The 17,207-nt window shown below is 40.8% G+C and overlaps 1 protein-coding gene across 9 annotated transcripts; it reads right to left on the minus strand.

Annotated features, from left to right (window-relative positions):
- Nucleotides 1-1,795: 1,795 nt before the first annotated feature.
- CDV3 (CDV3 homolog) lies at nucleotides 1,796-15,479 on the minus strand. 9 transcript variants are annotated; one of them, XM_070466733.1, is made up of 6 exons: nucleotides 14,934-15,479; nucleotides 14,129-14,205; nucleotides 5,800-5,951; nucleotides 5,122-5,281; nucleotides 4,109-4,158; nucleotides 1,796-3,697 (listed from the first exon to the last, which is right to left on the minus strand). In XM_070466733.1, exons 1-6 carry the CDS (start codon nucleotides 15,171-15,173, stop codon nucleotides 3,681-3,683), a joined length of 696 nt encoding a protein of 231 aa, XP_070322834.1. In that variant the 5' UTR covers nucleotides 15,174-15,479; the 3' UTR covers nucleotides 1,796-3,680. The 9 variants fall into 9 exon arrangements, 8 of the variants coding, with proteins under 8 accessions (XP_070322834.1, XP_020751533.2, XP_070322835.1 ...); XM_070466734.1 differs by lacking the exon at nucleotides 1,796-3,697 and adding an exon at nucleotides 3,737-3,980; XM_020895874.2 differs by lacking the exon at nucleotides 4,109-4,158.
- Between the last annotated feature and the right edge of the window lie 1,728 nt (nucleotides 15,480-17,207).

The raw sequence follows: 17,207 nt of genomic DNA on the forward strand, positions 1-17,207 counted from the left end.
GGCTTCATGCTTCCACTGTAGGGAGCAAGGTTTTGGTTCCCAGTTGGGGAACTAATATCCCACATGCTGTGCAGCAGACATCTTGCCACTGAAGTCATACAGGTAGCCAGACACACGAAAGAATGTTCAAAATCAGCATTAATCAGGGAAACATATGTAAACCAAAGCCACAGTATCACCTCACACCTGCCAAAATGGCCATTATCATAAAGACAACAAGTAAATGTTCTCAAGGATGTGGAGAAAAGGGAACCCTCATGCTATTTGTGGGAATGTAAATCTGTGCAACCACTATGGAAAACTGTATGGATATTTCTCAAAAAATTTTTAAAAAATGCTGTACAACCCAGCAATACCACTCCTGGGTGTTTATCCAAGAAAAGAAAATTCTCTACATTGAAGACACATGCATCTCTATGTTCAATGCAGCATTATTTACAATAGCCAAGCTACTGTAACAGGAAGCAACCTGTGTCCATCAACATACACATGAAAAAATGTATTACATGTATAGAATAATTGTTTAGTCATTAAGTTGTATCCTCTGTCCATGGGATTTCCCAGGCAATAATACTGGAGTGGTTGCCATTTCCTTCCCCAGTCTGCCTGCCAGATCCAGGGATTGAATCCCCATTTCCTGTCTTCTGCTTTGGCAGGTGGAGTCTTTACCACTGAGCCACCTGGGAAGCCCATATACTCAACCATAAAAAAGAAAGAAAATTTGCCATTAGCAATGTGGATGAACTTGGAGGGCATTATGCTTAGTGAAATAAGTCAGGCAAGTAATGATTCCACTTATAGGTGGAATTAAAAAAAAAAAAAAAGTAACAGAACTTCAAGCTTGTATTTGCCAGAGGAGAGATGGGCATATGGAGATGGGTGAAATGGATGAGGAACATTAACAGGCACATAATTCAATTACTAAACAAATGAGTTGTAGGCTTGAAAAAAATACATCTACTTACATTTCAAAATGAATAGTTCAAATACTTGTATTTGACTTTTGGTATTTCAAAAATTACTTAAAATATACTTTCTCTATTGTTTAGAAATTTAGGGACTACATGTGCTATGCTGTGCTTAGTTGCTCAGTCATGTCCAACTCTGACCCCATGGTCTGCAGCTCACCTCTGTCCATGTGGGATTCCCCAGGCAAGAATACTGACATGGGTTTCAATGGCGTTCTCCAGAGGATCCTCCTAACCCAGGGATTGAACGCAGGTCTCCAACCCATGTCTCCCACATTGCAGGCAAATTTATTGTCTGACCCATCAAAGAAACCCAAGAATACTGGAGTGGGTAGCCTATCTCTTCTCCAGGGGAACTTTCCAACTTAGGAATTGAATCAGGGTCTACTGCATTGCAGGTGAATCCTTTATCTGAGTTACCAGGGAAGCCTAGTAGGGACTATAATTCAGACTAAATTCTGAAATTTCTCATTTGAGAAATTTGTAAGCTTCTGAGGATAAGGCCTCAAATCTTTAATTTACATAGTAGATACAGTAGATAGTGTAGATTCCCCTGCCACGGTCTAAGACAACAAAGCTTAATACAGCAATGAAGACAAGTGTGCATCTCAGTTTTTACCTTGGAAAAGAATATTCATCACAGCTTCACAATTTCATTCCAGGTCTGGTTTTTTAACATTAAAAACAGACATTTCTCAAATGGGAAGGTCACTCAGGATGAGATTATCATCCTCCCAGAGCAAACTAGGAATGTCATCAATCCTCCATTTGCAAAAATAGAGGATAAGTTACCAGTTGAGCAAAAACCAGACTCCAAAATCCATATATTTACTTTTATTGAATTCGTTAATGACACATAGTTTTTGCACTGCCAAACCATGCCTGAGAATTCAAAGAAAGAAATGGTACAATGGACAGCCTCATCCACCCATCATACAGCATATTAAAACTTGATTCATGTGCACTTTGATAATTCCACAATCTTTTAAAAAGTTGTAACAAGGGTTGGGATTTTTAAGTCTCCTTGCAGGTCTTTAGATTTCTATGCCATTAAATAACTTTTCCATATATTCATCTCTGTTCCTCAATAACATAATCCCCAACAAAATTTTGCTGGAAAAAATGCACTTTTCAGGGGAAATATGTGGCTCAAGGTTCAAGAGATTATTTGTTAAAAGATTTTTGGTACCCAAATGAAGTCTTCAGATTAACCAAGAATCCTTTGTTTCTCAATCATCCAAACTCTCCTTGGCTGGCTCAGCTACTCACCCAAGCACATCAGAACATAGGCATCCTGCCTGTCACCTCAAGTAACTCCAACATTATTGCCCAGATACAGTTTGCAGGTCCCATCAGGTGATTCTGTTAGCTTCCCAGGAGTGGGATTCCTGCATTGACACTTTTATCAAGACTCAACTCCTAGAGGAAAATGCTCCCACAACAGGATAGTTTTACTCACCCATTTGCTTCACTCTTGCCAGTAGCAAGTCTGCAACTCCTACATTTGGCAAAGGGATTTTATTATAGAGAAACCCAGACTCTGCATCAAGTGGTCACATGCCACTTTGAAATATTTCTACTGAAGATACAAAACTAGGAAATTACGAGACTATCTCATTAGATGGAAAGACTTCTCAGTAATCCTGGGTAGCGTCCTGGTGTCCCTTTTCAGGACTAAAAATTACTGGATAGTTTAAGCTGTAATTATTAAAAACAGAAGTGCTACATCATCTGTCTTTTGCCCCTGACACTCCAAATGATCAACTTAAAGACACACCAGAAGGTTGATACCAAAGCTAGGCTGGGACAATCACTGCATCTACAGAATACCTAACACCTTAAATGTTTGGGCACAAGTGCATCTGTAATTCTTGTCAAAGATCATGCAAGATCTGTGAAACTTAAGTGTGTTTCAGGTTGAGGTTCTGCTCTTACTGCTTTAAATTTGTTAAGGACAGGACAGTGATTCCCTTGGCCTGAGCAGAAACTAAACAAAGTCTTTCCACCAGTTTACTATACAATTTAGACCTGATTAGAGGAGGCTTTAGCAGCACCTGAAGTAGAGCCCCCTGCATTTACTGCCCTTTACATTAAAGGCCATTTGGTTCCACTCTAGGGATTGGCAAATTCATGAGACATTTCACAATTCCAATGTATACTTCAGGTTACTGAGCTAAGCAATATGCTCTGTCAAAGAACTATTCCAAGTGATAGCAAAAAAAAAAAAAAAAAAAAGCCTTAATATGGAACACAGAAAAAGCATTACCCAAATAAAAAATTACTAAAAGAAATAAGATTTTTCCCTCCTACCCCTTTCCCCACTTGGTGACCCAAGTTTGGTTGAATTTAATTTGTGGTTACCTCAGAATACAACTCAAAGTTTTAAATTATAAGTCAGAGCCCTACAGATTATCCAAGCACATTAGTTCTTTTGAGAGCGGCATGTTCCAGGAAGTCTAATCCAGCTACAGTCCACCTCAGAGTATTCCTTATAGATGGGGCACAGGACAGGTTAATTAAGGTCACTTAAATCTTCATCTTTTACAGCAGATCAGAACCCAGATGGCTGACTTTCTGCAGGATTTCTGATAGGAATCCAGTAGAGCTGGTTTCAAGTTTCACATGACACTTAATAGCTGTAACCTTCTTATCCAGAAGTTGTGATCCACATGAAGTCCACAATGAGTGCAGCAAATCTGAGGTAGTCAACCCTTACGAAGGCTCAGTATCTGAACATAAAAAGATTTTGATATGACCACTGGCTGCAGTTTTTGATTTTTTTTTTTTCGTACTCGCAGAGTAATTATCAAAGAACACTGCTGAATCTAGTTCGAACATTAATATAACTATGAAAACCCCCCTAAATCCAATACACATAAAGAGCAGTTGTAACACTTAAACTTCCATAGTGCAACATGGTCAGTCACGTATACCAAGTAGTCTGCATCGGCTGTAGATCCAGCAGAGATCAGATGGATGGCTGTCCGTGGTGGTTAGCTGTGGTTTAGTTACCTTAGAAGGGTTAGCAAACACCATTCCTTAATTGCACTGTGTGTGGCTGCTTTTCTGATTCTCAAGCACAGCATACTGGTTGTCTAGCTGAAGTTTAAGGGCCTGGTTTTTTGAAAACTCATCCCTACCTCTAGTTTTGTGTCTTACTACTTCAAAGCTCTTCTCCATTTCTTTATCCCTAAGGGAAAAGAAATGTAATCAGTAAATATTTCTTCTTCACTAGGCTGTTCTGAAAATATTCTTTCTTGAATTAAAATAAAAAAGCCACCCCTTGGAAAAATCTTGAGGAAGGGATAAGAGGGGGAAACTGGTGTGTAAAATCCTTATCAAAACCATTCTTAAGGCTTCAATTGAACAGAAAATATAGAATATTATACTGAAGCTCTATGGTCATATTTTCTGTGGTAGCAATTCTACCAAATGCTATTAACTGAAATCCTGTTCTGAGACCAATTTCAAGACAATTGCAAAGTTAAAAAGCTGTCTAATGGCATGGTGAATCCTTCTAAGACTCACTTTTACTCTTAGCAAAAAAAGGACAATACATCTCTTTTTTTTATATGTAAGTAAGGGCAACAATTTTCTCATTCAAGTAAAGTTTTACTCATTATTCAAAGACTTCTCTGCACTTCTACTTTTATGGGAATGGATCAGATAAAGATGAGTGTGGTGAATCAGTGCCTTGTGTGTAGGACAGAGCAAGGTCAGAGGTTTAGATTCAAGTCAACTGTGCCCTCAAAGAGGCAAAAAGGCTAAGATTTAATTTAAAAGCCACTCCCCAACAATTCCATATTATGTCATTTACATTCTTCCTATTTTATTTACTTAAAAGAAAAAATCATGTCCCTATATAAGATGTGGATGTCCCATATGTGGTCATTTAACTCCAGGTGGCATTCATTTAAGTATTGCTGAAATAAGATTATTTTTAGTATTAGATATATAAATGTCAACATCTTTCATCTATTCACATTAACTGGGAATACAATAAAATATTGCTGATTTCTCTAGTCTATAACATAAGGAACGTTGAAGCAGCAATAATGTACCTAATACTTATTAAGGTGGGTTTTCAAATACCAAACACCCCATTTTCTGGCCAAGGCAAAAGGTTTCAAAACAAAATATTGAGAATACTTACTTCCGGCTTTCTACATGCTTGGCAGTGGACTGCAGGGATGGGAACTGCGTGTCACTATAGATTTCCGGTGGTCCTTGTGGTGCTTTCCTTGTTGTGGTCAACCTGGCTCCAGGAGGCCTATACACGCCACTAGTCATTGTCGGTTCTGGGGTTTCTGTAACTGATGTTTTGTAACAGTTTAGAGAAACCACTCAGTGCCTGGCATTTTAACAAGCTACTCCTGAATGCTTGATCATTTAACAATTATGGAAAAAAAAATCAATATTTATTTGCATTAAACGTCTCTGAACAACAGAAAGAAAGAAAATTATCTGAGATATTCCCCTTCTGAGAACTCATTCTTCAGACTGAGTAAAATGGGAAAAGGAAAAAAAAAAAAAGATGGGTACTTAGTCAGCTGTCAAAAACCGAAAAACAAACAATCCAAAAACCTTGAACATGTCTGGCAAGCTATAGGATCACTATAGGATTATTCTAAGACTTAAGCAGCCTACAGCCTTAACTTCCAAATTCCTTTACTGAGGATATGAACATGTTTACATCAGACACAAATCTCTCTCCTAGCAACTGAAAGAAGACCCTACTCACTCACTGCAAACATGCATTTAGTTGAAAGCTGACTGCCTATAAAATTATAGACAAATAACACATCTTTATGAAATGAAATATTAAGATTACCAACTACTGGAGCAGGAGGTGCTTGTACCGGAGCAGTTTTATTCCAAGGGCCTGAAGATTTTTCTACACCACCACCACCACCTCCACCTCCACCTTCTTCCCAATTATCACTTGGATCTTCTCTTTTTTCAACTTCATCTTCTTCCTTTTCACTATTGGAAAATAAGTACATGAATTCAATTACAGAAACAAGATTTTTGTTTGGGTCCTGGGGGACAGGACTCATGAGGGATACTGAAAAAAATTAAGCACCTGAGCAGTCCAATTTTCAGGTGGAAAATCTGTCAGTCCAAATCCTTAGTTCTATCAATATTGATCTGTGATTCTGGAGAAGGTACTTAACCCTCTTCAAGCCCAAATGCCAAGCTCGTCTTTTTTTTTTTTTTTAAAGGGAAAGGAAGAAACAGGGAATTTTATTTTATGCATTGGGGCCTCAATTTAACTTCATGTGAAAGAATTCATCACTGGCAAAAGTTCATAAAAACCGATGACAGTCTCCATTTCCCTTTCTGCAAACTTCATACAGTCAAGAACATCTAGAAATATTTAACGTACTAACACATCAACTTATAACAATCTACGCTGATTACTTATAGGAGTCCCTACTGAGGCAGGGAAGAAAGGTCAATCTAACCTGACATGTAGAGAAAAAGAATCAAAAGTACAATTACTAGATTTTTTTCTGGAACCAAAGTGTACAAACAGCCATTTATAAGTATATTTTGATATCAATTCAGATCAAATGACTTGTTTTTAAAAGTTGTCTAGGATTTCATTTGCTAATCCTTTAGTACATGTAACAAAATACTCTCAAAATTCACATTCCAATAGAGGAAAACAAGTTAGTGTTTAGCATCAGTCCCTACTATCCAGACATAGGGAATACACAGAACTGGTTCCTAATAACAGAGATGTCTCACCCATTTAAAGAAGAGAATATAAGAACTCAGTCTTTGGCTTGCTACTAATTACAAATGCAAAATACATCCTCAGTGGTGACATACCATTCTAAGATTCTATTTAATGCCTCTTTTTAATTTATCTATTCTTGAATTAACTTGAGTCAGAAGCGTATAATCTCTTTAAGGTATCTTTGATGATGTCTCCTTGTATTAGATTACTTATTACTGTTATGTAAACCTGAATGTGCTAAATTAACAAGTACATATAGCTTGTCTTTCTATTCCACTGGCTTGACAGCACAAAGATAACTGCCAAATCAAACTTCCTTTGTCCCTGCAGATGATGCATCTGGCACAGACACCACTTTTCCCCTGGATTATTTTCTGTGACACTAGTGGTGTTTCCTAGGTCTTCAGCTTATCAGTCTCCACCATCAATCTAACTATCCTTTCCTCTATTAAAAAAAATACTGTCCTTGACCTTCCACTCTTTCAGGCATTTTCTCTTTTTGATGGCTGATCCATGATGGTCATAATGTGCACATGACCCCTACCCCGACTGTGACCTTGGGAACATAAGGGCTTCTCTTGGTGTTTGCAAAATGATATCTTAGGGTGTTAGCCTTCTCTGTCTATTAAAGTAAGTTCTGGCTATACGACAAATTTCTTGAATTGCTAATGGTCTCCTTTAATGACACAGAGACAACTGGTACCATGCAACACTGCCCACCAACCAGAGGTAACTGCAGAATTTAGAGGCCGAGGGTGGCAACAGGAAGGAAAGCGGAATGAACTTACCTTCAATCTGCATTTACAGCAAGATTTTACTTAAGACTATGGTTTGAGAGGAAAAAAGGGTGCAGAGTATGGCTAAGCCAGCCTTCAATTTTCCTTGTTGATAATATGTAGTAGAATACCATGCAGTCATTTAAAATAATGTTTTAGGCTTATACTAACATGGAAATAATGATCATTTCATATAAACAATGTACTAAAACAAAATCTATGTACCTAATATAAATAAAGACATCTAGAATGATTTTTTAGCTAAATGTTAAAAAGTGGGTGCTAGAATGCATGACTTTATTTTCTTCATGCAGTTAGGAGCAGATTCTAAGGCCAAACTGCCTGTTCAATACATGCAGACTCTGCCATTTACCAGCGAGAAAGAGTAAGGACGGCACCTAACTTCTGTATGCCTCAGTCTCCTCATGTGTAAAACTGAGGATAACAACCCCATTATGAAGACTGATTAACAGACATAAAGCACTCAGAACAATGCTTGGCACAGAGTAAGTGCCATCAGCACCTGCTATTACATGCTTTTTTAATATCTGAGTTTTCATAAAAGTGTCACATTCCTTTAACAGGAAAAAAATATAGCATTTGGAAAAAACAAAAATGCAACAAGAAAACGTTCTTTTAAAACGGATATCAAGCAGTATGACCTTCCTAAAGCTTTTAAGCAGAATGAATAGGTAAGAGTATGAACGTCACAGTTTATCCAGGAGTCTAACAGTGGTACTCAAGTGTCAAAATTGTCCCAAAAGAAGTTTTTTTTAAAAAGTTACCCACTTCTGAATACATACCTATGTAAATTACACTATAATGTAATTTGGGCTATTAATAAAAGCACAGGTGTTATTCACTTAGCTATAATGACTAAGTAGTTAGTAATGTCCTAGCGACCCAATCCATGCCAGATGGGGATATAAGAGGCTCACAAAGATTTAAGTGACTTTATGGCACTTTATACTCTAATATCCCCCCAAACTATGATAGCTTTCATTTGGTCAGTTACATTTTGAAATGGTTTTTCATGCACTGAATCACAATTGTTCACATATATGTATAACTTTAAAATAGCGATTTCCTTAAATTATTTTAATATTTGATGATTAATAATTTAAATTCCAAAATTATCAGCTTGTAATAAACGGAAAGCCAAAAAAATGTTAACACTGATCATCCCTTGAATATATCTTTATGCTGTCTTTTCAAATGTTCTAAAAACCAAAAACACTGTTTCCCTAATCTGCAAAAAAAAAAAAAAAAAAAAAAAGAAAAATTCCAATTTAGTATGATAGAATGCTGAGAGTCTTCATCACTTTTTTCAATCTCAGAGACAAGTGACAGAAATTTTAAAAAATTTAAAATTTTAAAAAACCCCACAAATCCTAAATACCTCCAAAGTATAAACTACACTAGAAAATAAGTGATATATTTTCATTAGAGGGATTTTATATTGATAATAGGCACAAGACAGCTGAGTATTTTGGCTTCATAAGATTCTGAAATATTAGCTAAACTTAACACTGGAAATTGTTTAGTTGAGACACTTCATTCAAGAGGGAAATAAGGCCCAGAGATGCTAAGAGCCTTGCCGAAATGCCACAGTACCAACAGCAGGACAGAAATAATTTAAATATCGTATTACTCTTTCATACTTATGTATTTCAGAAAATGTCAAACCTCCAAATGTCAAAGAACAAAAAACATGTTACAAAGAATTATTTCCACAGAAGACAACTAGGCTAAAATTTAACATTTAACCCAGTATACAGCTTCTCATCAGCTAAATTTGATGCTTTAAAAACTACAATGCCACTATAAATTCATCATCACAACTCAAAGTATACTGTCTTAAATATGCTTTAGTCTATACGGCGCTATTGGTGGGGTAGGAGGAATGATAATGCTAGAAAAAGGAGTATTTACTTAGTATCTCTATACTATGCCAGGCAGTGTTATACCCACTTTACAAAGCTAAACCTCGAAATAACAAAGATGGGGAGAAGACCCATTGTACATATGAGGAAACTCATGTTCAGATACTTAAAGGACCTTCCCCAGGGTTACAAGGTAGCAGGGTCAAGTCAATGGGACTCCAGAGCCCATATTCTTTCAGGCTGCCTCTCACTTCATTTTATTGTCTTTATAGCTCTGAAATATGATATGAAAATTTTCTATATTTTCAGATTTGATAAACTCACTTTTTTGAAGTAAGACTGATCAGGATCACAAATGCTACAGCAGTATATTTATAAAAAACACAATTTTTTACCTCCTTACCTCAAGGGACATTACAGAATTTAAGCATCCTATCTCCCGTCTTCCAACACTAAAGCAGCTTAACACAAAATCCAGACTTGACTGTACTTTTGCCAGTAATAACGGGCAGCTCCACTGGTTTTATGCAACCACTTCCATGACAGTAAACTGGGGAGACAGCAAACCGCCTGACGTGTCATTCCTGGCAGCTTAAAATGTCACTGTACCCCATCCAAGGACTCTTTCTCGGCCCCTTCATGGCAGATATAAGCGTCTCTCTCCTGGGCTCCATCCACAGCCTCTACAAATCACTGAAACGACCCACAGGTGTTCAGCTGAGCGTGAGGAGTTGTTGTTGTTTTACAACTCCAAGACCTAACAATCAATGCCCAGACATCAAATATTTTCTACAATGAATCCAGATTGGATGCTGAAGTAATTTCTTCTCTTCAAAGGACAACTTAACTAGTTCTACCTAACTGGTTTAAGTCTAGCTGTCCAAAGATTTCTAGACAACCACTAGGCTCATGTTACTGAAACATGACAAATGCTCACCATTTAGTAACAAGTAGTAAATGAAATCTTTCTCCCTCAAATCCATTTTAAAGAAGGGAAAGGCCTATAGGTCCTAATAATAATAACCAATAATCTAAGCTTAAGCACCATGCTCTTTCTTTTATCTCAATGGCTTCCCTCTCAGAACCTGTCTGTAAACAATGATGCAATCCTGAATAAGATTTATTAACTTAGACACAAAACTTGACATGTGACCTCCTACTACTCCTGGTACTTAAATCTTGACCTAGTTGGTAAATGTGAGCTAGAATGTTAATACAGTATGTCTGCCACTGCTAAAAACTTCCCCTCTTTCAACTGCACTTAACTTCAACAGTGGTTGAGCATGCTAACTTATTACGACTAGTGCCAAGAACTTTTAAGACTGTATGCAGCTAATTAAAGAGAAAGCAAATGTGGCAAAAATGATTGGTAGACCTCAGGCAAAAGTATAAGGGTACTTATTCTACTATTCTTGCAACTTTTCTGTGGTTTGTAATTTTTCAACACAAAAGTTAGAAGGAAAAAAATTAAGACTACACACAGAATTTCAAGATATTTTAAGTCAATTTCTAAAGTTTCATTTTCTCTTGTCCCATATTGAAAGGCTGCCTCTCTCATGGATAGGAAAGATGACAAATTAAAGGCATAACCACCCCCCTTTAATATCCGAGGAGAGAGATATTTCTTTTCTCTCTCCTTCCAAGGGCTTCAGCCCAAAAGGTAAGATCAAGCCATAGAAAACAACCATTCCAGAACTCCAGCAACTCTGAGGGTTTTTGTTTGTATGATTATACTACTGCCAACCTGAAATGGCATGTTCTCCTATTAAGTCCATAGTGAACTGACTCACCATCTTGCATGTGTGCTCAGTCACATTCAACTCCTTGTGACCCCATGGATTGTAGCCCGTCAGGCTCCTCTGACATGGGATTCTTCAGGCAAGAATACTGGAGTAGGTCCTTCTCCAGGGATCTTCCCCATAGAGACTGACCCAGCATCTCCTGTGTTGGCAGATTCTTAACCACTGAGCAATCTGGAAAGCCCACTGACTCACCAGCCTAGGGCTTTAGTCATAAAGTGTCTCCACGACTCCTTCAAATATTGGAATTATAAAGCAGATGCTTCATGGCTAAACAGCAAAATTTCCAAGAGTAAATCACTCTACCCACTAAATAGAGAAGTTGATTAACATGAACCAAGCGGATATATTATGAACATCCTGTTCAAAATCCTCACAACAAATCTGAGCAGTCATCTCAATTCTGCAGGTAAGAACATTCACAAGTAAAGTAACAAGGTCACACATAAGCAGCAGGGCTACAATGTAGGCCCAGCTTTGTCTTTCCCTAAGTCCATGTTTTTGCTCTATTATCAACTACATCCTATTTGTGTGAGTAACCTACTTTCCATTCTATTGAACCAATGTGTCTTTCCCTGGGGATTTCCACTCCTACTGGAATGGGTTGCCATTTCCTTCTCCAGGTCATCTTCCCCACCCAGGGACCGAATCCCTATTTCTGCATTGGCAGGAGGATTCTTTACCACTGAGCCACCTGAGAAGCCCCAAATTCAGGATAAAGTTAAAACTTTCAGTTATTATTATGAAACCTCATAATTATTATTATGAAAGTTTCTCACTCTCAAGCTTTTCCTGGAAACTTACGTATTCCCTTCTATAGATTTATGAAGGCAACAGAGATACACCCCAGACTCCATAATGACTAAGGATTCACAAAAGCAGCTTCCTTTAGGAAGAAGGTATGTTTTTCAATGTTAGCAGGTAAGAGAAAGACCTTTGCATGGCCACTAAGTGGCCATGACTAGATGCTAAAAATGTAAAATGCAGTATAAAAGCTGCTCTATTTTGGGTCAAGCAAACCTCAATGCTCACACTAACTGAGATTTAATTACACCTCTGGCAAAAGTGAAAGACAGAGGTGATTTAAGTAATGTTCCACCATCTCAGGAGTAGCCAAAAATGAAGAAAAATAACCGTGAATGGATATGGGATATATAGTCAATGACAAAAATAGATGGTAGTTTAAATATCCTGTATAACAACATCAACTTCTAACATTCAATGAACACCTCTTCCTTCAGAAAGTGCTGCTCTTGCTCAGTGGTCGAGTCTTTGAGAACACACATTTCACGGCCTGGCAATCAGGAAAGGCAGAGCAAGAGCCCACTCTACCACAGAACACAGGAACCCAACACACAGGTGCTTCCACTACTACAAATAACACTCCACATCCCTCCTCCCCATTTATAAAAGCCAAGTGCCAGGAGAAAGAAAATGGATTATTTTCTAAATATATACCTCTTCAAAAACATGTAACACACGAAGGAAGCCAAAAAGTGGTTGGGAATAAACCTCCAGTTTTATCACCTCTACTTCACACCACCAGGAAGGTATTTCAAATTTACAGAAACTATTCCCTAAGTTTCCCACTGTCAATCAGGTTTCACTTTGCAACAACTTGAAAGCACCTAGGACATGAATGCCTAGCTGTGCTAAGTATTCAACAAATGTCATAAACATTAGCCCTGCTTTTTAAACAAGTCATTTAACATTATAAACATTACCATCAAGTGAAGGACTGATGCTGAAACTCCAAAACTGTGGCCACCTGATGTGAAGAATTGACTCACTGAAAAAGACTCTGATACTGGGAAAGAGTAAAGGCAGGAGGAGAAGGGGACAATAGAAGATGAGATGTCTGGACGGCATCACTGACCTGATGGACATGAGTTTGAGCAAGCTCCAGGAGCTGGTGATGGACAGGGAAGCCTGCAGTCCATGGGGTCGCAAAGTCGGACACAACTGAGCGACTGAACTTAACTGAGTGAGGTCAAAGAACAGTATTCTGTTAAGGAAAAGTTATTTCCTCCACTGTGCCAGGTGGTCACGAGTAAATATAAATCACAAACTTCAATCTGGAAGGCAGTGCATCAGGGTCACTTCTTTTTTGGCCACACCACATGGTATGCAGGACTAGTTCCCCAACCAGTAAAAGAACTTGGGCCCCTAGTAGTGAGAGCACTGAGGTAATTCCCTAGGATCACTTGCTTCTTGAAACTGGGAATAAACGGTTTTTAATCTAAGCCAACGGATTTTCCACTTCATGAAAACTTCAAAAACATGACATTTATTGACATGAATCTAAAGTTCATGTGACTACCATAGACTGGATTTGATAAAACATGTTAATTTCAAATCTTCTAAACCAGCCAATGTAATTTTCAGGAATTATTGTTTTCTTAAAACTTTATGCTTAGGCTATGATTCCATTTCTGTAAGTTTCTAGGGAAAATTAATCTATAGTGTTAGGACAGTGGTCATTTGGGGGTTAAAACAATGACTACAAGAGGTTAGGAGGGGGGCTTTCTTCTCTACCAGTAATGTTTCCTTTCTTGACTTCCGTGCTGATTACACAAGCTGAATAGGTAAAATCTGTATTTCCCTCTAACTATGCTTCAATTACAACCACCCATGTTATCTTTTGAGACAAAAGCTAAGTTCAACCCACCAATAATAAAAGCAAACATTCTGAAAGCACAAAATCCATTTTAGCTGTTTCAAAAAGGCCTAACCAAGACTCGAAGTAGGCAAGCTCTCACAGGATTTTAGAACTGACAGCTAATTTGACTGGCATATAAAAGGGCTGCCACCACAGAGGAGAAATAGACTCAATCCATTAGTCGTAATAAGCATACCTAAAGCACAAGAGTACTGTGATGCTGTTTTGGGACAAAAAAATCCCAAACATACAGTATTTATCCGGTGGGTGACATAAACGTTATCTGTAACCAAACCATACCTTATTTGCATTGCTTGAACTCTTAGGCCGCTGTAATCAACCTCTTTTTGCTCAAATTCTTTCCACTCATCTTCCTCCTGTAAAACAAGTACCAGGTAGTCAATTAAAGCTATTTTTAAAACACACCTAAAACAACCATCAGACTATTAAGAAGGGGTCAAGTGGCTGGAACCTAAAGTGTGGACTCGTTTTCTGGCCAAAGCCCTTGCTCAACCCCCACTTGTTTAAAAAGCAGGGCTAATGTTTATGACATTGGGGTTTGGCTTGAGGACAAACGTGACTAAACTTTGTTACTTCCACCCGGTTCCTTCATGAGACTTGTTACTTAAAAAGCAACCAGGAAACATCGGATGAAGTCAATAGTAAGCCCATAACTAAACGTCTACCTCAATCTTGTATGAGAGTTTTCTTTTACAGGTTTCCAGACCAAGTAGAGCCAATTAGATCTGCCACAAATGTGACTGTTAGAAAATGCATTTCACACTACTAGGCTGAAATCAGAACGCTAAATTACTCAAGAGTAGACGTCACCCTATAGATGTACTTCCGACCCGGGCCGATTCCCCAGGAGGGTGCCGCCGCCTGCCTGCGTGCTGGCCCGAGCCAGGCGAAGAGGGTCGGGAGCAGGGCCGCTGTGGTCCGGCGGGGAACGCGAGGCGGCCCGCCGTGGGAAGCCCGCGTCACGTGGCAGGCTCCGCGCCCGTCAGCCCGCCGGCCGGCCCCGGCCGCTTCCCCAGGAAGGCAGGCGGGGGCGGGCACATAGGCGCAAGCGCGCGGCCCGGGCCCTAACTCCCCGGCCCCTCACCTTTGTCACAACCTTGGTGGCGGCCCCAGGGCCAGTGGCCCCCACGCCCGCGGTCCCGCTATCGCCCGGCCGGGTGCCCGCGCCCGCCCCACCGCCCGCCGCGCCCGTGGCTCCGCTGCTCCCGCCAGCGCCGCCCGCCGCGCTCGCTGCGCTCGCCGCCCGGTTGCTCCGCTCCTTCTTCTTCTTTTTATCTCTCTTGGCGAAGAAGTTGTCTAGGCTCCGCTCCTCCGTCTCAGCCATGGCCGCGGCCTCCTTGGCCCGGATGGGTGGGGCCGGAGGCGGGCGCGGCCCGCCGGGGCTCCGAGCTCGGGGTCGAGGCCGGCTCGGCGCTCAAGCTTCCAGGCGCGGCGACGCCTCAGTCCCCCGGGGTCGCTGAGGCGTGTACAGCGGGGCGACCGGCCCCCACCCCCGCCTGCTGGCGGACGGTGGTACGGTCCTCTTAGGGGCTCGCGTGCCGCTGCCGCCGCCCGAACCCGCCCGGGCTGGAGCTGCTGCCGCGATCGCAGTGCAGGATCCCACCCGCTCCACAGCTGGAGGGAAAAAGGAACGCACGGGCCAGAGGCTCCGGCGAGAGTGCTGGGTTAGCGGCGGCGCGTGCAGGAGGAAGACGCGAGCACGCAGGCCGGGAGAGGAGGGGACAGGGGGTGGGGAGGGGAGGGAGGGGGAGGAGGGAGGGCGGGCCACCAGAAAGGAGAGGCAGCGCCCGCGCCTGCGTACTTAGCTCCGCCCGCCACTGTGGGAGCGTGGAGGGGAGGGCAGTGAGAGGAGACGGAGGCGGAGCTGGTAAGGGAGCCAATCAGGTGCTAGGACGAAGCGCTTAGGCGACAATCCCTGCCTCAGACGGGGCGGGGCTGTGGCTTGGGGGCGGGGAGAGGGTATATGCTAAATAAGTGACGTACATGATGGCTTTTGCCTCCTGATTGGTCGAGGGTTTAGCCTTGAGGGCGGGCATTTAGAGGGCTTGTTGGTGACTTGGCTAAAGAGGTCCGGTCGAAGGGGCGGGTAGGTCCGTTCTAGGCGCATGCGTAGGGTACACGTGTGTCTGCTAGTCCGCCTCAAACTGTGGCCTTGTAGTGGTTTGAACTTCAGTGAGACTGAAAGGCCCTGTGCTAAGCTAGCTCTGTAAAGATGGTATCGTCTGCTCCGCTGGCCTCTGTATTTTCACCCTCTCTGGTCTAGCAACTATTCATTTTATTTATAGGTGATGATTATTATGAAAATGAGGTGCTTTGGGCTTGAAGTTTAGTTCTTATTTACTAAAAGGTCTACATAAATCAGTAGGTAGTCAAAAGGAGATTGCTTTTATCTGAATTCTACTTTCTATGAGATAGCTAGAAATAGGTCAAGCTAAATCTGACCCTCAAGCTCCTGATCTGTAAAGTGGAGACGTTAGCTCTTGCAAGATATGTGGGGAAAGATTACCTCTTAGCTGCCAGCACATTACTTAACACACATTGTGCTGTGCTAAGTCGCTTCAGTCGTGTCTGACTCTGCGACTTCATGGACTGTAGCTGCCAGGTTCCTCTGTCACTGTAATTCTCCAGGCAAGAATACTGGAGTGGGTTGCCATTTCCTTCTCCAGGGATCAAACCCGTGTCTCTTATGTCTCCTGCATTGACGGGCAGTTTCTAATACACATTAGATGCTATAAATAATTTTACATGTAAATAATACCCCCTACCCTGATGAGATGATGGCTGTAATCTATCTTTTTTATCCCTGATAAGAGGAAAGGAATGGCATATATAGAAGTGGGGACCAAATGTGCCCAGACTGTACATGGTTGTACCATTTAAGTACTTTCTGGGAATTGAGGATGAAATGAATCCTCCCATATGAAAAAGGCGGTCTAATAAAAGGTGTTAAGCTTTCCACTTCCTCCTAAAGACACAACCACTGAGGAAATGACTCAGAGTTATGTTAGTAGCCTTGTAGGGTAGATAGAGCACAGCCAATACATGGAGGTACTTGTCTTTTCCTTTACAGTTTTTCTGTTAAAGTCTGTCTCCCCTATACCCCCTTCACCTCTACTATTAAAGTACTAAATCCAGAATATGTCAAAGAAGCAAACCAAGGAGCTGGCCTTTGTCAATAGCAAGCTTATGTTTAATTCCCTATACTGACTACCTGGATGGGTCTCTAGGTAACTTCCTTCTGTGACACCAGGCATCTTCTTGTGATGCAAGCCAAGTTCAGTATTTTCTCTCCCCTACCTTCCTTGACATCTCTGATAAATTTTTCTTCCCTTCTTTCCCTCCTTCCTCCCCCATCCCT

This window comes from Odocoileus virginianus, chromosome 4 (genome assembly GCF_023699985.2).
Source record: "Odocoileus virginianus isolate 20LAN1187 ecotype Illinois chromosome 4, Ovbor_1.2, whole genome shotgun sequence".
In the NCBI taxonomy this organism is placed as follows: domain Eukaryota; kingdom Metazoa; phylum Chordata; class Mammalia; order Artiodactyla; family Cervidae; genus Odocoileus; species Odocoileus virginianus.